Source organism: Eptesicus fuscus, chromosome 5, assembly GCF_027574615.1.
Source record: "Eptesicus fuscus isolate TK198812 chromosome 5, DD_ASM_mEF_20220401, whole genome shotgun sequence".
Taxonomy (NCBI): Eukaryota; Metazoa; Chordata; class Mammalia; order Chiroptera; family Vespertilionidae; genus Eptesicus; species Eptesicus fuscus.
In genome coordinates, this window is record NC_072477.1 from 30,472,753 (window position 1) to 30,496,928 (window position 24,176).

Here is a 24,176-nt window from a genome sequence, read left to right on the forward strand (position 1 = left end):
CCTGCCTGCCTGCCTGATTGCCCCTAACTGCCCCCCCCTGCTGGCCTGGTCACCCCCAACTGGCCCCCCCGCCGGCCTGGTCACCCTAAATGCCCCCCACCCCCGGCCGATCTGGTTGCCCCTTACTGCCCCCCTGCCAGCCTGGTCACCCCACGCAGCCTGTTCAGTCGTCCATTCGGTTGCAATGGTCACTTAGGCTTTTATTATTATAGATATCAAAACTACTTTACAATATATCTTGATCCAATAAAGATATACTTAATTCCTTCTTACAGAATTAATATTCTAGCATGTTTGTATGTTCACTGTTATTTTTTTGAAATATTTTTAAATATTGAATTTCTCATTTCTCACTCATTTCTTTTACTTACATAAATCCCAGATGCAGCAAATAAATAAATATGTAAATAAAAGTAGAAAGCACTGGCAGATGGCACAAGTAACTTTAAATAATATTTTCAAAGCAATAAAAAGTATCATTCTTATACACAACGGAAACACAAAATGCTATATATACACCATTTCAGAAATGTAGATTTGAAAGAATCACATAAGTATTCCTTTATTCCGGGAACTTTCCATCTTGTTGCAATTTATGACATGCTCCATAGATTTTTATAGCTGAGCTTGGAACTCAGTAAAAACCACAATTGTAACTTCATTCCCAGGAGAACTGAGTGATATTAAAACGCAATCTTGCCTCATTGCTTTTCAATGAGTCGACTGCCTGAGAATGAAGACAGAACGGAGTTTTAACAACATCCGTCACCCTCCCTGTGTCAAGAAGGGTAAGTGGCTTACTCGGTGAATGAGCTTCCAAAGCATAGACTGTCATAATCTCTTATATTCACGCTGCACTGAGCCATGTGAGACTGAACTCACTTATCTTCTTCATCGCCCTCTCATACAAGAAAATGTTTTAATCTCCATCATGTAGCTGGGAAAATTAATTCAAGAACTTAGACTCACAAAATGTATTATTAATGGTCTTCCAGTCTATCCTCTGTCTTCAAGCAAAATCACAGCAAATGATTCAGGAATGAGAATCCATGCTACTTAAAAAACTCCCAACTAAGAAAATTCAAACAGTCATATTACTCTTTACTCTCAAACTTGTTATCTTAATACTTCAGTCAACAACCATGAAAGCTGTCCTTTTAATGCTTTTACCCTCATACCTGCAAAGATTCTTCCATTGAAGTATCTACATCATCTTTATGTCTCAGAAGATCCAAAACAGATTTGGTTTCTGCCTCCCAGATTTCTACTTCTCCAATGAGTTTTTCGACCTCTTCAGCCACTTTTAGTTGCCCTGTGAATTCTTCATTTTCTTTTTCATGTTCTTCCCCAGCCTACAACATTCAAAATTATCACTAAAAAAATGACAATGTTTACATCATAAAATAATTTTTAATTTTAAAAAGTTATCTTTTTTCCCCCCAAAGGGTGCTAATTCAGCATATATTAATGACTTAAGACATAGTTTTGGACAATAATAACATTTTATGATAGTACATATCACTTTAAATATTTAAAGGTTTACTCACATATATTTTCTTTTTTTTTACTTACTGGTTTGAGAGAGAAAGAGAGGAAGAGAGAGAGAGAGAGAGAGAGAGAGAGAGAGAGAGAGAGAGAGAGAGAGAGAGAGAAAAGAAGGGAGAGAGAGAAACTTCAATTTGTTGTTTCACTTATTTATGCATCCATTGGTTGATTATTGTAAGTGCCCTGACCGGAGATTGAACCCACAACCTTTGCATATCAGAATGATGCTCTGAGCAACTGAGCTACCCGGCCAGGGCCACATATATTTTCCTAATGATAAAATAATTCCTATCAGCTAATTACTATGGTCTCCGTTTTACATATAAGAAGATAAAAATCTTAGAAAATTAGGGTACTGATTCTATAAAAACATTTCTAAACGTTGTATACAATTTAATTAAATACAGTTGTTAGTAACAGTAGTTTCAAAACATCCTCAAGAAGAGACAGAATCAAATTTCAACAAAATTAAGCTTTTTCCATGAATAATCTCTCAATATCCTATGGGTTGATGTTACTAGCTTTACATGACATATTCATTCTTAAAGTTGTTCCTTTTACCAGATCATATTTTAAATGTATTAGAAGAATATACTATTTTATATTCTTCTATTCTAAAACATCTTGCACAAATTCAGATCTTTCAAGATTTTATCTGATTAGTCTTAGAAGCAGTCCATCATGGCCATTGGCTAAAGCCAGTTCAATATTACATTCTTAAGTAAAACTGTGTAAGTCATTCTGAAGAAGGCACATTTCCAAAACCACAGGTATGATACCTGTGTATGATTTTTATTTTTTGTTCCTTTATAGATAAGATATTCTTATCTATAAGCATCCTCTTAATTACCCAACAAAGCAACAAACAAAGACTACAGTTCTCCCCATTTTATGGAAAGGAAGCAAACACAGGCTGGAGGCTAGCTTAAAGCTGGACAATGTCTAAGCACCAGTCAGAAGTAAAGGGAGAAAATACCAGCTCCCTCTCCACACTGAGCAGTCTGACTGCTCTGGCGTGTCTGGGAAGCTCCTCCTCCTGAGTGAGAGACACAGCACTGACTCTGAAGAATACTTCATGAAAGGAACCACTTAAGCATTTTACTGGAACATGATTACATTTTAAATGTTATCGAATAATCATACCACTGTTTCAACAATATGGGTTTTTCCAAAGAAAAACAGTGCAGTTAAATTATTTCTGTATACAAATGTTATAAAGCAGTGGTTCTCAACCTTTCTAATGCCGCAACCCTTTAATACAGTTCCTCATGTTGTGGTGACCCCTAACCATAAAATTATTTTCGTTGCTACTTCATAACTGTAATTTTGCTACTGTTAAGGAATCGTAATGTAAATATCTGTGTTTTCCGATGGTCTTAGGCTCCAACCGCTAGCAGGGTCGCCTAAGACCATCGGAAAACACAGATATTTACATTACGATTCATTAACAGTAGCAAAAGTACAGTTATGAAGTAGCAACGAAAATAATTTTATGGTTAGGGGTCACCAGAACATGAGGAACTGTATTAAAGGGTTGCGGCATTAGAAAGGTTGAGAACCACTGCTATAAAGTATGACTACTTCACCTTTATATTCTGATCGTGATTTTCAGGAAGTTCCAATGGAGTATCTGTTGAAGAGTCAACCATTGGTTTTTCTTCTTTAGATGGCTGCATATTTTCAGAATTATCATGAACGGGCTGTTCCTGCTTTTTTATAAGTGGCAGTTTCATTTCCTATAAGAAATTAATGTCATAAAACTTAATGCTCATATTTTTATGCTAAGGTATATTATTACCAATAATAAATGGACATAATATATTCAATATATTTTAAAATAGGAGCATTTCCTATAAAACACCTCAGTCTCAAATTGTTAAGAATAAGAAAAAGAATAATTTAATAATTTAAACTCAAAAATTATGTAAGGTTTGCTTTTATTAAGCACTTTACCAAATACAAAGATAAATAAAGCTCAGTGTATGTTCTCAGAAGTTTGAAATCTAGTAGGCAAAAAACTTAACATTATTCTTTAATGGTAAAAGAAATTCACTAGAGAGTTGTATATGTTCACACAAAAACTTGTACATGAATGTTCACAGCAACATTATTCATAATAGTCAAAAGGGTGGAAAGAAGCCAAATCAACCAATCGATGAATAAATAAAATGTGGTCTCGCCATACCACATAGACTATTATTATTTGTCAATAAAAAGGAATAAAGAACTAATATATGCTACAACATGGATGAACCTTGAAAACATTACACTAAAAAAGAAAAGAAACAAAAGACTATATATTATATGATCCCACTTAATGTGAAATATCCAAAATAGGCTAATCTATGCAGACATAACGTGATATCTCGCTTGCCTAAGGCTGAGGGTGGGAGGAAGTGGAGAGTGACTGCTAATAGGTACAGAGTTTCTTTATGAGGTGATGAAATTGTTCTGATTATGCTGATGGCTGCACAGCTCTGACTATACTAAAAACCACGATTATACACAGGAATGGGTTGTATGGTATGTGACTTTTATCTCAATGAAGCTGTTACCAAAAAAAGCCCAAAAACTTACGAGCTGAGTTTTTGTAACAAACTTTCTCCATCTTTTATTCAGCCTTCTCAGTTCTTTAGAAATCGATGATCCAAATTCATCATTGCTGACTTGAATTAAGAAATTTCCCACTTCGTTTAAAGTGGTGTGTTCAAGATTCCACTGGGATAGTGTCTCAGAAGGAACCTACATAAACATAAGCAACATGATATTTTAACGGCAGAATATCAGTCTTTCTATGATCTGTAAACAGATCTTTACCCAGGTTGACTGCAAGCAAACGTGAGGATTCTGCAGAGATTCTGACCCTCCCTTTAGCGGATGCTCCCGTCCATACTGATCTGGCTCCTCATCCCTGAGCGCTAACCGGCAGGCAGCAGCTGTCTGACACCACTCCTGGTCCTGGACTCTTGGGAAGCATCTGATCGTCCACCTTTCTAAGTGGCTGATGAGCTCAGAGCAAAGGTTCTCAAACTTTTTCAGGTGTGGCACTTCTAATGTCTCAGTAGTATTTTCATGGACTCAGAAAAAAACATCTAAAAGCTCTCATTTTTAAGTAGTCAGGTCCAAAAAACTTAGTAGTAATTTTCACAGTGTAACAGACAAGTTTTGTTGTATCTCCCTCAAAATTTAAATTACCTTTAAATTTAAATTTTTTCCCTTTAATTTAAAGAGTTCTCTTTGGCAGCTCAGGTCACCTTAGCACAGAGTTTGGGAACTGCAAGACTTAAAGTGTTATTTTTCTCAGAGTTATGGGAATTTTAATAAAAGAACTTTAAAAACAGAACTGTTGAAAGGCAAAGATATGCTTTTCTAATCTCATTATAGGTGGCAGGGAGAGGTAATGCCTCACTAACCCCCTCAAATACTCTTTTTGTGCTCACACACACAAATTTTCCTTCATGTAAACAGCCTCTTTACTGTTGAGTAATTTTAGTTTCTACCTAAAAATGTTTAGTCTGAGAGGCTAGCTATATCCATTTGCAACAGAGGAAAACAAATACTACTTCAGAGAAGAATCATAAAACTAATTATTACATCAATAGCAAATGAAACAATAATTAATTACACTAAAATTTCTTCCACACCTCTCCACAGAATTCTAAGGTATTTTGATTTCCCTCCTCTAGAAACTCAGAAAGGTTTTAGAGCTCAAAAGAATTGAATGGAAGGGCTAAAGGAATTGAGCAAAAAAGAATAAGGAAAAAAACTCATGGGCATGGACAACAGAGTGGTGACTGCTAGGGGGAAGTGGAGGAGGGTATGGGGGGGATGAATGGTGATGAACAGAGACTTGACTTGGGTGAGCACACAGTACAGTGTACAGACGATGTGTTGTGGACTTGTGCACCTGAAACCTGTTTAATTTGGTGAACCAGTGACACCCAATACATTTAATAAAAAGGAAATAAAAAGTATTGAATTGAAAAAATAAACTTTTTTTTTAGTCATTAAACAAATATTTATTGTGCCTTCTATTTGCCAAACCTTGTACTACATATGTATTTGAATAGTACTGGTATATTCTTATTTTTCATGTGTTCTATTTGCACACTATTTTGTTTCAAGTGAAAAATTAAACTTTTTAAAGCATCAATTTATTTTAAATATGTCTATATGCGATCCACTACTCTAAGTCTTTTATTTTCTTTAAAAAGAAAAAAAAGTAGTAATCAATCTTCCAAAAGCTATACTGTGTATGTAACTTATACCTCAGTAAAGCTGTGTGTGTGCGTGTGTGTGTGTGTGTGTGTGTGTGTGTGTGTGTGTGTGTAAAACCTATAATGAGGAGAAAACGTCTTTGGCAGTTTCATTAGGAAGAAACTGAACTCTTTCCAAACCTTGGAGAATTTTCCAACAGTTGTGCTTATTCTTCCCTGGCATCTAGTTTTTGGACTGAAAAGGAGGGTCTCCAAACAAAACAACAAAGTACAATTGAGCAGATGCCGTCAGACTGCAAATACCTCTGTAATTTGTTCCTTCTTTGTCTCCTCAAAACAAGCCTTTAGGAAGCGGAGCTTCTCCGTGTACGTAGTCCAGCATGCCAGAACCTTCTGCAGAGTGGACCTCACATTATCTATGCTTTTTCGGCACATAGAGATATTATGTTCCATCATCGTATATTGTTCACTAACATTCTGATATTCTCCACCTATAATGTTAACAAAACAAAAAGTTATTTTAGAGAACAGTTTTTTATTAAGAAAACACTGTGAAGAAAAATATTTGCATATTAATAGTGGCAAAATAAATATGTACTCTGACAATATTAAAAGTAAATGCAAGAATTTTCCAAAGAAAACATGCATGTAAAACATTAAGGTAGCCCTGGCCAGGTGACTCCGTTGGAGTGTCATCCCTTACACCAAAAGGTTTCAGGTTTGATTCCCAGTCAGGACACATACTCAGATTATGGGTTCGCTCCTAGGTCAGGGGCATGCACAAGAGGCAACTGATCAATGTTTCTCTCTCACATAGGTGTTTCTCTCTCTCCCTTCCTCTCTATCTAAAAATCAATTAATAAAAAAAAAAAAAACATCTATATATATAAAAGCCTAAGCGACTGGCTGATTGGCCAACGTTTTGACTGGCTGACCAGTAGCTATGACATACACTGATCACCAGGGGGCAGATGCTCAACGCAGGAGCTGACGAGCTGCAGTGACTTGGCAGCTGCGGTTCTTGGGTGATGCACCCAGAACCAGAGGAGGAGGAGCCCGATTCTGGGGTGCGTCACCCAAGAACCACCCTCTCGCAATCCAGGACCCCTCAGGGGATATTGGAGAGCCAGTTTCGCCTGATCCCCACAGGCCAGGCTGAGAGACCCCACTAGTGCACGAATCCGTGCACCGGGCCTCTAGTTAAGGTATAAAGAAAGTTAAAGAGATAAAAATGCTATTTTTAAGTGACTATTCCATCAAAAAGTAACTGTATAACTTTACCCAAATTCTTATGAATTTCTTCACATTTCTGAAAAGAAGATTCAAGTTGAGCTAGGAAGTCTTTTTCTTCAATAAATGTCTAGGACAAGGAAGATGGAAAAAAACATATTAACAGTTTACACTTTTTAAAATGTGCAAAGAAATCCAGACATAAACATATAAACATTGATGAAACACTTAGGCACCAAAATTTCTTTAAGGCTTTAAACTACATATTTGGGTAGAAAAAGAAGAAGAGCAGTTCATGAAGAGAGAAAGTTAAGGTCTAGGAACCATAAGTATGGCTATGAACATTATGTAGGTATGAAACCTAAAAAGTTTATCTTAATGTGGTGATATGGTTCCACAATGGTTCCTCTCGTGGGAAAAGGCATGTGAAGTATTTACAGCAATCTCAAAACCTTCTACCCGACATATTTACTAATATTGCATAATCTGTATCAGTTTCTCTTATTTCATGTATTTTTTAATATTGAATAATTTTATTAGATAAATTTACAGTATGTTATAAAAAGATACGATCCGAAGATGGCGGCATAGTTAAACAACTAATCTGCTGCCTCACACAACAATTTCAAAAATACAACTAAAAGACAAAAACGTCTACCACCCAGAACCACGGGAAAGCTGGCTGAGTGGAAGATTTACAACTAAGAAGAGAAAGAAGCACAATCGCTGAAAAGCTGAGGTACGGAGGCACGCGAATCGGGCCGGCGGCGGGCGGCTGGGTGCGCGGCTTTTCTTCAACCCGCAGGGAGACAAGCTCCCGATCACTCTGAAATCCAGTTTCTGGGGACACTCGGGGGACCCAGGCACCTACGGGGAGAAGCTGGACTCTCGGCCATCGGGTCGGAAAGTGAGAGTGACTTTTTTGCAGTGGTGCGCCCAGCAATCATTGTTTACTGCGCTGGAGCGCGGGGCGCAGGGACTTGGAAACATGGAAAGGCAGAGACGGCTGATGGCAGCCATCGCCGTTGGCCACGCCCCAGCCTAGTGACGCCCTGAGACCCCGCCCAGCCCTAAGGCCCCACCCTGAGGCCCCGCCTCGCACATTCTACAAACCCGCCCCGGCTCCACACAGCGGCTTTTGCATATAAATGGCCTGTTCTGGAGCAGCTTAACCAACTGCAGCTCCAGTCAGACTGCTCCAAAACCACCCAAGCAAAGGAGGAGAAAACTACCCCTTGCTGTAGCTCCTGCTGGGGGACACACAGTACACAAGGGTACACCAAGAGTGTCCACCTCAAGTAACTGGGAGGCTGACCCGCTGAACCAATAGGACACCTAGTACACAAAACTACCCTACCAACTTAGGGAAGCAGAGAATATGAGAAGGCAAGGAAACAGATCACAAACCAAAGAAATGGAGGAGAACAAGCGACTGGACATAGAGTTCAAAACCACGGTTATAAGGTTTTTCAAGAATTTCATGGAAAAGGCCGATAAATTCCATGAGGACCAACTAGAAATTAAACATACACTGACTGAGATAAAAAATATTATACAGAGACCCAAAAGCAGACTAGAGGATTGCAAGAATCAACTCAAAGATTTGGAATACAAAGAGGCCAAGGACACTCTTCCTGAAAAGGCCGATAAATTCAATGAGGACCAACTAGAAATTAAACATACACTGACTGAGATAAAAAATATTATACAGAGACCCAAAAGCAGACTAGAGGATTGCAAGAATCAACTCAAAGATTTGGAATACAAAGAGGCCAAGGACACTCTTCCTGAAAAGGCCGATAAATTCAATGAGGACCAACTAGAAATTAAACATACACTGACTGAGATAAAAAATATTATACAGAGACCCAAAAGCAGACTAGAGGACTGCAAGAATCAACTCAAAGATTTGGAATACAAAGAGGCCAAGGACACTCTTCCAGAGAAGCATGAAGAGAAGAGAATTCAGAAAGTTGAAAATAGTGTAAGAAGCCTCTGGGACAACTTCAAGCGAACCAACATCAGAATTATGGGGGTACCAGAAGAAGAGAGAGAGCAAGATGCTGAAAACCTATTTGAAGAAATAATGAACGAAAACTTCCCCCACCTGATGAAAGAAATAGACTTACAAGTCCAGGAAGCTCACAGAACCCCAAACAAAAGGAATCCAAAGAGGACCACACCAAGACACATCATAATTAAAATGCCAAGAGCAAAAGACAAAGAGAGAATCTTACAAGCAGCAAGAGAAAAACAGTTAGTTACCTACAAGGGAGCTCCCATACGATTATCAGCTAATTTCTCAACAGAAACCATGCAGGCCAGACGGGAGTGGCAAGAAATATTCAAAGTGATGAATAGCAGGAACCTACAACCAAGACTACTCTACCCAGCAAAGTTATCATTCAGAATTGAAGGGCAGATAAAGAGCTTCACAGATAAGAAAAAGCTAAAGGAGTTCATCACCACCAAACCAGCATTATATGAAATGCTGAAAGGTATTCTTTAAAAAGAGGAAAAAGAAGAAGAAAGATAAAAATTATGAACAACAAATACATATCTATCAACAAGTGAATCTAAAAGTCAAGTGAATTAAAAATTTGAGGAACAGAATAAACTGGTGAACTTAATAGAATCAGGCATAGAATGGGAGTGGATTGATAATTCTCAGGGGGAAAGGGGTGTCTGTGTGGGGAATATGGGAAGAGACTGGACAAAAATCATACACCTATGGATAAGGACAGCGGGGGGGGGAGGTAAGGGAAGAGGGGGGGTAGGAACTGGGTGGTGGGGAGATATGTGTGGAAAAAGGAGAAACAATTGTAATCTGAACAATAAAGATTCTTTAAAAAATAAAAAAAAAAAAATAAAAAAAATTAGTAAATATTAAAAAAAAAAAAAAAGATACGATCCATCGTGCAGAAACATTTGAGAAATTACAATTAACTAAATTATTATGTGTCCTATACAAGCAAAGTATGCTATGGAAAAATGCAATTAATCAATAATTGATATTTTTGTACACTTAATCATATATTGATTATATGATTACTTAAATGGGAAAATAATCAAAGAAATAAAATATTCAAAGTCTAGTCTAATTTAGAATGCTACTTTCTATTTGAGAATGTACGGTGTTTAAATCATATTTATAAATATATCTCTCTTCATGTTTTTCAGTTTTTGTAATTAAAATTTACAATCTTGGATTATTCTTTTTACCTCATTCCAAAAAGAGGGAAACAGCAAGTATGATGACAAGGACTAACTGTAGAAATGACATTCCTAGGATGCTTTAGTTGTAACTTACAAATGACCACACTTATATTTAAGTTGTTTGCTCTATTTTTTCCTATAAATTTCAAGAGCTAAGCCCTCTCCCTACAAAAAGCCTCAATGCAAAATGTGCTGTTTTTCCCACCCTTAAAACTGAAAGGCTAAATTGAGCAATACAATAAAATAAAAAATAAAAAAAGAACTAAAAAAAAAAAAAAATACCTGACAAGCTAAGATTAAAATGTTCTAAGAAAAAAATTAATTTTTGGACAAAACCATTTATCTGGGTGGGGAAAAAGATGTCCAGTAAGTGAAAATAGAAATTTTTAATGGAAATAACATTGAAACTTTCTCTATTATGTTAACAGGTTAGCTCAATCTCCCCTGTTGTAGTAAATAATACTGGGGTTTTTTTCTTACTCTTTCCTGATGTCTGTTATTGAACTACCTGTAATTCTTTTCTCCAGGCAACATTTAAGCTAATGGAAGTTACCAAAAAACCCATCTGGAAACCTGAAAAGATAAAGGGAAATTGTGCCAAAGAAAAATGCCAACCCAGCACCCAGATATGGAGAACAGTTTCTAAGACATGAAATAAAAGGCTTACATGCCAGTCTTCCAGCAGCAATTCCACCGATTCTTTGCTCCCATACTTGATGTTCCAAGCCTTCAATTTTGATTTCACTTCATCTAGCAAACCAAGGACTGAGCACTTATAGTAATGAAATTCTAGAAGTGGAATGAATTTTTTCCCCGAAATATTGTTGATTCTGAAAAATAGTGCCGGTTTTAGAATTTAACTTAATATTATGGGCCAAATGTCAGATATGTAGCATTTTAAAAACATTGGGGCTCTACCTTTTTTCTTTTAAACACATGGTACTCAGATGTATCCTCAAATCTTTTTTAAACAAAGGAAAACAAACTTGTGGCTAAATATATAATAATTATTTCTAAGGTGAAAACATGTAACAGAACATTTTCTCAAGAAATTATAACCCTGTTGACAAATTCTACAATAAAATGTCAATATCCAGAATATTTTAATAAATTTGAAAACTTCTGCATAACTTAATGCAACTACTATAACTTCAACACTGACATATTAAAAACAGCTTTCATTATTAAGGCAAATACCTTCTTATTATCATTCTAATAAGTTGCTTATAAATAATGAGAAAAGAGCCCAGCCCATGGCTCAGTGTCTGAGCATGGACCTATGAACCAGGAGGTCCCGGTTCGATTTCAATTCCCGGTCAGGGCACATGCCTGGGTTGCGGGCTCGATCCCAGTGTGGGGCGTGCAGGAGGCAGCCAATCAATGATTCTCTCTCATCATTGATGTATCTATCTCTCTCTCTTCCTCTCCCTTCCTCTCTGAAATCAATTTTAAAAATTAATTAATTAAAAATAAATAATAATGAGAAAAGAGAAGGTAATGCGGACCACCATCAGTTAAATAATATTTATATTTGTAGTATCCGAAGGACCTCCTCTTATTTCACCCCATAGCCTTATGAGGCAGGAACACGGTGACCAACATTAACCTATATTTACAAATGAACACGTAGAGGAACTTGGCCAAAACCAAGATACATAGCTCAGTTTCTGACTGCAAGCCCAAACTTTTCTACCATCACATCCTACCATCCAATAGAAAAGAGAAAGTATGTTAGCCTGATAGTGTGTTGCTATTACACCAAACAGCAAGGTACTGTTATCAAGATATAAAGAATACTTGTCAGAAATTATCTAAACATCTTTTCTGGTCCCTATTGCACAATTTAGTGCTCAAACATGGATGGTTTCAGCAGCTGTGAGGTGTTACAAACCGTCTTTTCATTTCCTCCAATTTGTAAGCTGGTACCAACGGCAACTGTTTTTCATCTCTATTTTCAAATGCCAGGAGAGTTTTTGAGTGACAGTCACATTTATCCATCAGATTCTGCAAAGACATTTAGCATGAGAGGAACTAGGTTTATTGTCAAACATTGTAATTGAGGGCTCGTTCATCTCATTTGCTCTCCACATGCATTGCATCTTTTTTTAAAATTATAAGTGTTTTCTTTTTTTTATACTAAGATTTTCTGAATAAATATTTGCAGAAAATGTCTTAAACTAGATCAGTTTTACAGAGAAGCAGACTGTCGTTTCTTTGGCAAAAGCATTATTAAAATCTTTTGTTTTCGGGTGTATTTTCCATCCCTTGCTGCAATGCTATGAATTTCATCTACCAAAGTCTTCATGACTTCTTAGTGAGAACCCAACCTCCCACATTTTAAACCAGCTTCCCCTCCTCTTCTGTCGGACTTGCAGAAGGTTTAGAACTCACTTGTTCTATGTTATTGTTTCCACCTTAAACTAGCACAACGTTCATGAAGAACATGAAGGAACCTTTCAGGCCCCGTATCTCCCTGAGGGACTAATTCTAAACTACCCTAAAATATCCACTCTATTTCCTTCCCTTCTCGCCAGGACAAAGTCTCTCTCAAGAGCAGTCTTAACAAAGTATAGATTTTTCAATGCTTCTTTTTTTCTTTTCCAACCTTGAATAAAGCCATTTTCTCTTCCATTAGCGCTATGGCTTCATAGTAATCGTGGGAGGTGGGCAAGGCAGCATCTGTAAGCCCCTCTACCTCCCGGAGCCAAGCTTCGATTTGGTGGAGGGGAGAAGGCAAGTCATCATTCAGCTTTGTTTTCCACACGTTAATCTGAAGAAGAAAAAAGGGTGGGGGGACATGTTCTTCAGCAGACATTCTTCTAGTTTATCTCTTCACACATATTATGTTTAATTCTTTAAAGTTTCTCTGATCCATTAGTTAAGGAAATCTTTATCAATGGATAAACTTCTTAGTTCTAAAGATCACTGCTGATCAAGGAAATGATTTAACAGCTGCAGGAGAAGAGGGCACAAGAATAAAAGCAAATGTTTTCATAAATCCATAATCAGCTGTGAGAGGGAAATTAGAAATACTTAAAGCACCTCTTAAGCATGGGTAGATTCAAATGTAGTATGCCCTGTGTTCTCTGACATTACAACTACACCTCGCAAACAGGTTTATAGATTACATTTTCCTCATGTGCCCTAATTGTATATTCACATCAAATATCTCCATACATCTCCTGAATATCTGTCCTTCATTGAAACCCCCACGATGCAGGCGACCCTTCTTCCTCGGCCTTCCCACCAGTCCCTACGTGCACACAAGTCACACAGCTGCCAACTACAGATTTCCCCAAACACCGACTGCACTCCCAGCTCTCGCTGTTTCTTGCTGCCCCTTCCTCCTACTAAGTACCATGGAAACTCACATCCTCACTCATTCACACATTCACTCACTCACTCACTCACTCATTCATTCATTCATTCTTTCTTTCACTGAACAAACAAGAATAATCTATTGTGTAAGCATTGGGGATAAAGATACACAAGACTTCTGAAGTGGACAGGGGACATGTGATAACACACCACAGAGTACTGGCTAGACACAACTTAGATAACGCACAGGCCACAGGGTAAATGTACTCAAAAATGAAAGTAAGAAACAGACTAATACACAACATCAACTTACACAACTTAAAAATAGATGGACACAAAAACACAACATGCATTTTGCAAAAACATAAAATAAAAAGATACACACTAAGGACCTCACAGTGCTGACCTAAGGAGAAAGGAGGGGACTGGTGTAAAAGGAAGTAACACACAATTAAACAAGTGAATAAAAACAAGAGCTGGGCCTGGCGCAGACCCAACTGCCATGAAGGGGCAGTAAGTTTAATACAATCTTCTACATCTGAGGGTCAACCAGATGAATAAAAGTTACAGTTCTTGCCTGGACCTCCCAGCGGGAGAAGCAGATAAATACACAGTTGCAGGAAAATGTGGTCAGCAATATAATACAGCCAGGCAGACGTGCCAGGGCAAATCTGGGAAGAACACGAACTCAGCACCAATGACCAGAATTCTTAAGTACGATAAACATTCAGCTCCGAAGCCACCACCTTTCTTTTTTTTCTTTTTTTATTTCTTTATCGATTAAGTTATTACATACATGTCCTCATCTCCCCCATTAGCCCCCGCCATCCCCCCCAGTCATGCCCTCACTCCCCTGTTGTCTGTGTCCATGTTTAGGCTTATATGCATGCATACAAGTCCTTTGGTTGATCTCTCCCCCTTACTCCCACCCTCCCCTACCTTCCCTCTGAGGTTTGATGGTCTGATTGATGCTTCTCTGTCTCTGGATCTGTTTTTGTTAATCAGTTTGTGTTGTTCATTATATTCCATAAATGAGTGAGATCATGTGATATTTCTCTTTCTCTGACTGGCTTATTTCACTTAGCATAATGCTCTCCAGTTCCATCCATGCTGTTGCAAATGGTAAGAACTCCTTCTTTTTTACCACAGTGTAGTATTCCATTGTGTAGATGTACCACAGTTTTTTAATCCCCTCATCTACAGATGGGCACTTAGGCTGTTTCCAAATCTTAGCTATGGTGAATTGTGCTATGAACAAAGGGGTGCATATATCTTTTCTAATTGGCCACCACCTTTCTTGATGACCCTATTGAGAATGTGATTTTTTAATCTGAATTCATATGGTTCTTTTATGGTGTTTTTTGGAATTCTCATTTCAAAGACACCCCTATGAAGATCAAGCACAAATCAAAATTTGTTTCACTCAAATGATTTCCTCTAGTGAAAGTATGTTTTCATTCTGTCTTTTCTCTTTCCATTATATTTCTACTAAATGAAATGCCACTATTCTTACAGTTAAATTGTTTTTACAGAGAGAAAAGAATAAGCAAAGTTTGAATTTTACATGGGTTATTTGATTCATCATTCCTTCAAAAACATTTACTGGGTACCTACTATATGCAAGGCAAATATAAAAAAACAAAAAACATTTAATCAACTACCCAAGAATAAAGATGTAAAAAATTAGGACAAAGCTAGGCTCCTTTAAGGCAGTCAAATGGAACTATTCATAAATAGTATTAAATATTACCGTTTTTGCATTTTGTTCTGCATTTTTCATCATTACTGAGGTATAATTGACAAATAAAATTGTAAGATATTGAAAGTGTACATTGTGGTAATTTGATATATATATTGTGAAATGTTTCCCACCATCTACGTAATTAACACACCCATCGCTTCACATATTTATCTTTTTTTGTGTGTGTGACCACTTAAGTTCTACTCTCTTAGCAAATTTCAATGATATACCACAGTGCTATCCACTATAGTCACCATGTTTTACGTTAGACCCTCAGACCTTATTCACCTTTTAGCTGAAAGTTTTTCCTTTTTTCCAACCTCTCCCAATTTCCCCACCTCCCGTCCCTCGCAATCACTTTTCTCCTCCGTTTCTGAGTTTGACATTGTGTTTAGATTCCACACATAAGTAATACCAGGCAGTACTTTGTTTTGCTCTAATTGTCTTGCAAGTTTATTTTCTCAAAAGGCGTATGGCAAAAGACAAGTCTATAATCTTAAATCACTAGTGGTATATCACTAAGCCTCCAGGTAGAAAAACAATGAAAAAAGTTCCATTATGACAAGTTTTTAATATAAGCAAATTAGATGTATTTTTATTATATCTGAATTTTTTGTGCATTTGCCAAAAAAATAAAGTAGAAAACTGATATATGACTGAGTTAAAGAGAGGCTACAAATAATACCTCTAAGTCAGCTGTTATTCTTTTCACAATGAAAAGAGAGCTGCATGTTTTGGAATGAAACCCCATGTGTGCTTTCTGACTCAGGGCTGCCCTCCGTGAAGTAGTCAGGAGAGGAAAGATGTTTACCTTTCAACCCACTCCTTTCTCACTTAACATAGATAACATGGCTCCGCCCTTTCTGTCTCCCTGTTGGGAATTCTGCATTTGGCTGGAAATTTCTATAAGATCTTGTCAGGTCAAAATAACATAACGTTGCCATTCCTCATAGCGGGCTTAAAATGAAACCAGTTACTAGGAAGCTTTGAGATACCTGTGTTCTCAAACAGCTGAACCAGAAACTATCGAGGCGGTATTTTCTTTGGTACACCTGATGAACATTAAAATTAATACGCCTCATTTTCCCACACCAAGAAAATGAGCTTCATTCTACCGAAGGGATGGATTTTCTACGTACTATTAATTCGCAGCACCCAACCTTGCAAAATAGTTCTTTCTGTGGTTTTTTCTCATTATTTGGGGCAATTTTTCCAAATCATATTCAGAAAATCAGGCCAGGTCTCTGTGGCCTGGGACAGCCTGAACTGTACAGACAGTATGTCTGTTTTGCGAGGATTTGGAACAGAGAGCCCCTGCCCTTCACAGGGCTCGCCGTCACAGCTAGGGATCAATGAGCACAGCCAATGGTGGGAAGATTCCTGGAGCTGCGCTACCTCTCCGAACGCAGGTGCTCTGACAGGGCGGCTTGTGTAGCCACTGGGATACTATCTGACACTCTTCATAAATGGTGTGAACAGCGTACTCTAAACCAGGCTGCCACTGCTGACGGCCAAGAGCCCTGAGCAGGGATCCGTAAACTGTTCCCGGGCCCAAGAGCATTTTTGACTTGCAGGTCCTGCTATCTGTGTTACAACTCTGTAGATTCACTAAAACTCATTTAATTATCCATTTAAACTGAGTGAGTTCTATGGTACATAAATTATACCGTAATAAAGATATCAAAAAAGAGAATGAAGGCCACATAAAGATATTTAGACATCAAAGGAAAGTAAGAACGTGTCACCCACAGACCTGCATTATAAGTTAAAGGAAGTTTTTCAGGCTGAAGGAAAATAAGTTCGGGTGGAACTCAAATCTCTAGGAAGAAATGAAGAACACTGTAAATGGTAAATATCTAGATAAATATAAAAGACTAATTTTACCTCTTACTTTCTTTAACATATGACTGTTTTGAGCAAAAATATATAACATGGTCTTGGGGACTTTAAAACGCATGTCTGTGTCATGTATACATATTTATATACAAAGCAACTATAGCATAAAATATGAGAGATAAATGAATCAATTTAACTGCAAGTTGCTACGTTTTAAGTTATACAATAACTTAGAAGTTATTTAAATAGACTGTAAAATTTTAGAATGTATATTGTAATACCACTAAAAATATAATAGAAAGATATAGAGCCAAAAAGCCAATAAACAAATTAAAATGGAATTCTAAAAATATTAACAATCTAAAATGAGACAGGAAGAAAAAGAATAGAAATACAAAAAAGAGAGGAAATAAACACACACAAAAAGAAAAAAATGGTTACCTACATTGAACCATATCAATAATTACATGACTAAACATTTCAATTAAAAGGCAGAGATTGTCAGAGTGAATAGAAAGCAAGATCCAGCTATATATTGCCTATATGAGATGCAATCTATATACATAAAAGCCAAGCGACTGGAACAGCCAAATGACTAAAATGACTGGTCCCTATGACACTGTAGTGGCCAACTGGCCCAATGGGGGCCCTGATCACCCACCCAACTTCCTGTGACCCCTCCCCCTGGCCGGCCTGGCCCCCAATCACCGCCCCCATCCTGATCAGGGGTGGGGCTGGCCAGCCAACCTCCCACAGTCCCTCCCCCCCGCCAGCCCAGCCCTGATCAGCCCCAATTGGGGTGGGCCCGCTGGACCCCACCCGTGCACGAATTCATGCACCAGGCCCCTAGTTTAAATATAAAGACTCAAATAGGCTGAAAGTCAATGAAGCAATCAGCAAGAGAAGACTGGAATGATTGTACTGATGTTAGATTAAGTAGACATCAAGAAAAACAAAACTGCCAGAGATAAAAAGGAATATCTCATAATGGTAAAAATGTCAATTCATCAGGAAGATATAACAATCATAAATGTACACACCTGATGACAAAGTGTAAAATATATGAAGCAAAATTTAACAGAATTAAAGGAAGGATTCAATTGATAGAACTGGACAAAATATCAGTCAAGACCAGATAATCTAAACACTATCAATCACCTTAATTTATATTTATCGAACACTATCCCCAATAACTTACAAAATACATGTTCATTTCTAGTACAAATAATATGTGCACCAATATACGCCATATCCTGGGCCATAATACAGATTGAAATCACACAGAAATATTCAGCCACACATACACACATTCATCCTTACACATTCTCTCTGGGTTTCTCCCAACCCCCTTTGAGCTTCTATTGATAGTGACACATGACACTGGTCCATCGTAGAGAGGAAGCTGTAAGTGAATCAGAACATGGCTAATCTACTGAGGCAAGCCAAGAATTGATGGCAAACGTAAGAACTTGATAAGCATGCGATTTTTTTCTAAGTAGAATACTATAAATTCCTATTTAAATATCACCCACTACCCAATGGGACCCTGGAGAAAATATTAAGAGCATTCTCCCAACTTTCTGCTGAAGCATCTATCCTATATTTTATAGAATTCCTCATGGAAATCTGAAGTTCTCTTCCAACAAACAAAGTTGCCCAATGAAAATGTTCTTCTAATTAACATCACATAGCAACCTGGTAGTTGAGGCCATCCCAGGCTTTTCTCAACTGTAACTGATCTTCATTCAGCTCATCCAGATTCCCTTTCATCGACAGGATGTCCAAAACGGGTTTTTTTCCTTCACTGAAGGACTCCAAAAAGGACAGCAGACTCTACAAGTAGAAGAATATTTTAAACACTATAATGTTTAAGTCAGTTTACAAAATGTCAACTGTAATTGAAAGGGCCATAGCTATAGGTTATATTTAAGTTTTTACTTAGATAAGGTAAAATTCCCTCCATTCAGGATCCTCTCGCTGATCCAGTTTCTTTCTTCAGTACCCCCGGAGAAGGCAGGTGCCGTCCTAGTGACCTAGGTCACAGACTGGTCTCACATCAGTGCTGTTGGATTTGTACTAGAACGGAGAAGCAAGGACCCTCCGTTCTAGAGGACACGTCAGGCTGGCACATGGGAAATGTGAGTTTGTTTGTCCTTCCCAAATATGTGTTCACAACAAATAACAACGAGAGAAAGTGAGAACTATATGACAGCAGTCACCATGTATAAGTGGTTTTTGAGCCCTGGTTGGTGTAGCTCAGTTGGGTGAGCATCATCCCATGCACCAAGAGGTCACTGATTCCACTCCTGGTCAGGACACATGCCCAGGCTGCAGGCTCAGTTCCCAGTAGGGGGCATGCAAGAAGCACCCAATCGACGTTTCTCTCTCATCAATGTTTTCCTCTCTCTCTCCCTCTCCCTTTCTCTAAAATCAATAAAAACATATCTTTAAATGGTTTTTGAGGAGTCTATGATTAACTAAGCTTGAGCCAATTCTTCTCAAGTCATTTTATACAGACCTTAGAAAATACTTTGTCTCTGATCTCAAAATGTTAATAAATAAAACTTTTTTTGGTTCGTATTTGTGTGAAATGCTGGAGTGTAAGAGTCATCAATTCCATAGAATTTAATTTAAAACGTTATCCATCATTATTGGTAGCATTTTTAATTCAATTTACAAGCAAACTGAAGGATAAATATTTTAATTCTTTCTGATAATTATTAACTTCATAAAGCCTTCTAGTTAAAAAACCTGAATTGCTGGCACATTACTAAATCAAAAACATATGTGAGAGCAAGACACTTCAATGGACGCTGAGCATCTTGTCAATGAAAAACGTAGCAGGCCAGAGGGAAGAAGCACAAGAAGTCTACGCAGTTGAGATGGAAGGAAAGTGAGAATATCTGATCCCTTCCTTCCCCGATGGCTCCAAACCAGAAAGGATGGTGTGGTGGGCAAGCCACACAATCCACTGAACGTTACTGTGGGAAAGGCTGGACTCATCCAACTTCCTCACTAACAGATAGGGAAATGGAGGCCCAGGGGTGCCAAGAGCTGTGTAGGGACATGAGAGCATCTCCACCGCATTCAGGATGGAGAATCAGGGAGGACAGAGTTACATGGACAGTGGATTCTCAGAAACAGGACTGCGGACCCTTGACTTTGGCTCCAGTTAGTAATTCTGGGATGGCCCCATTCCCAATTTCCTGATTTTTCTTTCATTCAATCCTCACTCTGAAAACTATGGTCTACTCTAGACCAGGAATCATAAAACTTCTACTGTAGAGGCAAGATAGTAAATATCTTGGGCTTTATGGACTAATGGTCTCAGTAGCTACTATTCTACTCTGGGGCTGCAGTGTGAAAGCAGCCACAGACAATCCTTTAATGGGCATGGCGATATTCCAAAAACACTGTATTTACAGAAACAGGCGATGGGGCCCGCAGACCACAGTTTGCCCATCTCTGCTCTAAAACAAGCATGTCAAACTCAAAGGCTAACGGGCCAAATAAAGTTTAAGTTTATGTGGGCCGCAAAAAAAAAAAAAGCTTCAATTTTCATAAAAATGTAGATTTATTTCGATAGAGACATGCTGAATACAAAGGGCTGAAATAAATGAGTCACCGTTAACATAAAATAATAGAACATTTTAATAAAAATTAATATTTTTCTTGAACATTAACTTACCAGACACTGAATAATTGCACAAATTAATAAGCGTAATGCAAATAAACCTATTTTTCTTGTTCTCCGAAAGCAAAATATTTCCTGTTGTGCACACCAAACAAGTCAGTAAAAGACTAATGCCATGGCAACCAGCTGCTAAAATATTCGCTGCTGGTATTAGTGGAGAGAAATGGTGCACCTGCACGTAAGGCGCATAAGGGAAATGAATGCAACACAATTATAGTAATCAGTCATTAGCAAACGTTGTAGTTCATTATTAATAACTAGTATCCCAGTGCACAGATTTGTGCACATTGAAAGGAAATTAATTAGAATATTTTAATATCGCTATTCGCGTCTTGCTAATGAAAAGAAAATAGGATTCTACCGAGTCTCCTATCTACCTACTCCAGGACTTCTGTGAGAATCAAATGAGATGAGACACAGGAAAACACTTCACAAACATTTGGTTAAACTGGAAAATGTTTGCATCTGGTTATAAAGCAAGTCGGGTTCCTGGGCTGAAGAAACTCCAAGGAGGCTAGTCACTAGGGAGAGGAAGCCGGGCGTAGCTACGTGACGTCATTACCCGGTGCCCATAGCCATAGCCACCGTTTCCGGGCTGGGCTGGGCTGGGCTGGGGACCTCATTTTGCGCCTTAGGGTCTTAACAGCGTTGGCTGCGATTTGGTGGGGTATCGATCCAGGGTGGTGGCGGGGCCTGTTTCCCACTTGGGGGAAGCCGAGTGTTGGTTTGTCGACACCAGGTCCGTGTTGCCGTTTATTTTTAAATGGCCAGTGCACATCGGGGCAGCTCCTGCGTTGAGCGTCTGCCCCCTGGTGGTCAGTGTGTGTTACAGCTACCAGGCGGACGGACAGACACTTAGCCTTTTATATATAAAAATGATGTATAACAGGATATTGTAAAAATTAAGTTACGAAATTTTTATTAAAACATTTCTTACATAGCATTATATTGGCTGGGACACAAAAATATTCGTTGTGGGCCGCATTCCGCCCTCAGGCAGCGAGTTTGACATGCTTGCTCTAAAACCCTGCTACTCAAAGTGCTCTTAGAATCACCAACAACAGCAGCAGCAGCTGGACCTGGGAGCTCCTTGGAAATGCAAATCTCAGGCCTGGCCCAAGATCTACTAAATTTGAATCTGCATTTTAACAAGATCCCTCAGGTGATTAATATGCACATTAAAATTTGCAAGTCTTAGAATTCAGTCTTAAAAGTTGTTAACTTAGGGGGGAAGGTCAATGGGGAAAAAAAGGAGATATATGTACTACTATATGTAATACTTTAAACAATAAAAAAAATTTTTTTTAAAGTTGTTAACTTAGTATTTAAATAATTAATTCTGAAAGGCTTTTTCTGAAAACATCCCACTCTTCCATCAGTGTAATCTGCAAATCAATTCCCTTTAAAGTCATACTTGGCATTAGTCATAGTCCTACCTTCTGATGAAAATGAAATGAGTTAATCAATTTTTTTAAAAAGAAGTCATACTTACTTCATACTTCTTACAGTAGGTCTCATTTTCTGAGTCCTTTAGCATCTTCTGTAGTTTTTTCTCTTGTTGAGTTAACCAGACCATAACATCTTTCATCGTCCCCTGAAATTCACACATGCATGCATTTAAAACTCTATCCTAAATACACTTGATTTTTTTTTAACAATAAAATTAACAACTTCAAATATTAGTGAAACAATGTAATCATTACACACCAGTGACTCATTGTGCCAAAGAGCAGTTTTGCTTGTTAACATAACACCTTACATTTTAAAAGGGATTGAAACTAGCATCTAAAGACAATATGCTAAAAAAAAAAAACAAAAAAAAAAACAACAGGGCAAGCAAGCCCACTTTTTTTTTTTTTTTTTTTTGCTTATCCATTTCCATTGTTCTTCGAGTTTAGAGAACATTATTCTAAGTTACTTACTTAAAGCAGGCATTTCAGAATACTGGCTTCCAATTGAGGGGAACCAAAGTTTTCCCACCCAAAAATGTGCCTTATGGCATACTGATTTTTTTTTTAAATATATTTTATTGATTTTTCACAGAGAGGAAGAGAGAGGGATAGAGAGTCAGAAACATCGATGAGAAGATACATCGATCAGCTGCCTCCTGCACACCTCCTACTGGGGATGTGCCCGCAACCAAGGTACATGCCCTTGACTGGAATCGAACCTGGGACCCTTGAGTCCGCAGGCGACGCTCTATCCACTGAGCCAAACCGGTCTCGGCTGGCATACTGATTTTAAGCTGGTTATTAGGGAACAAGATTCCCAAAGAACCTTTGACTGCCCCCTGACTTGCCTAATGGAATACAGATAGGGGGGGGGGAAAATTGTTTAAAGGAAGGAAGCACGGCCTTCGTGTTTAAAGGAGGAAAGGGAAGACCAGATAGACACATGCCAGTAAGGTCTGAGTGCCAGTCAATCACACCTGAAAGTGACGGCGGCCAGGACAGGCATTGCCACTGCAAGGACGTGAAACCTAAATATTTAAACTTTGAAACAAAGGAGCACTCGCTCTCTCTCACGCCCTGGGCTCCTGACTGGTGTTGCCGAGAAATGTGCTCTCCTGCGCCCACATGAGACTCCACTAACGGACTAATGGGCTTTAATTAGCGTGAATGGTGAGCCATGCGTGGCTGCACCACGGAGTGGACTCTCTGGACAGTGGCCGTGCTTTTGGCTTTATGGGAACCCCAGCTGCACTGGCTTAAAGGGCAGGGGACTTTGGAAGCCGAGAAACATAACTGCGAACAAATAAAGCCTTTTCCCACATCTCATCTCCCGTGTGAATCTCAGAAAATTCCTTTTCTGAAGCCATCACAAGAACCTCGCTCCCACGAACGACGGGGGTGAGGGTGGGGGTCGATTCTCTGGTAACAATAATATACTGTAGCCGACGGGAAAAATCTAGCAGAGCCTGTTTGCTAGACTCCACTCTGGATCCCATTGTGCCTGGGTGGCCCAGCAAGAATTTGTTTACCACGTGTTTGCTCTTTTACATCAACCCATAAATTGCCTTCAAAATCCCAGACCCCTGCCTCCCTCTCCTTTGTCCAGAATGACAAATAGACCTCCACTGTCCAGTGCAGCTTTGGGTCTCATAGTCTTATGGCACCCCCGCATGTACATCAGTAATACGTTTTAGACATTTCCTCCTCCTAATCTGTCACAAGCTCTTTGAGCATGAGCCCAGCCAGAAGAAATTAGAAGGTGGGAGGAAAAGTATTTTTTGTGCGCCGACACAATACATCTAAATATGGGTTAATTCCAGAGATGCCCACATCCATCAAACACACTGACATCAAAAATACCTTGAATATGTTAAAGATCCTAAAAATAACACTACTAAAGGACTTGGTTTTGCTGTCCTAAGGAAGTG

At 38.5% G+C, this 24,176-nt stretch overlaps 1 protein-coding gene across 1 annotated transcript in view; it reads right to left on the reverse strand.

The window, feature by feature from the left end:
• Positions 1-24,176, reverse strand: part of SYNE2 (spectrin repeat containing nuclear envelope protein 2) — a 307,542-nt gene that overhangs the window by 196,612 nt on the left and 86,754 nt on the right. Inside the window, exons 10-19 of the mRNA XM_054715998.1 lie at positions 22,290-22,391; positions 18,799-18,936; positions 12,814-12,978; positions 12,100-12,212; positions 10,876-11,038; positions 7,044-7,122; positions 6,066-6,253; positions 4,123-4,287; positions 3,132-3,281; positions 1,179-1,352 (exon numbers count right to left, since the gene is read on the reverse strand). Coding sequence (XP_054571973.1) covers positions 1,179-1,352; positions 3,132-3,281; positions 4,123-4,287; positions 6,066-6,253; positions 7,044-7,122; positions 10,876-11,038; positions 12,100-12,212; positions 12,814-12,978; positions 18,799-18,936; positions 22,290-22,391 — 1,437 coding nt within the window. The remainder of the gene's footprint in view (positions 1-1,178; positions 1,353-3,131; positions 3,282-4,122; positions 4,288-6,065; positions 6,254-7,043; positions 7,123-10,875; positions 11,039-12,099; positions 12,213-12,813; positions 12,979-18,798; positions 18,937-22,289; positions 22,392-24,176) is intronic.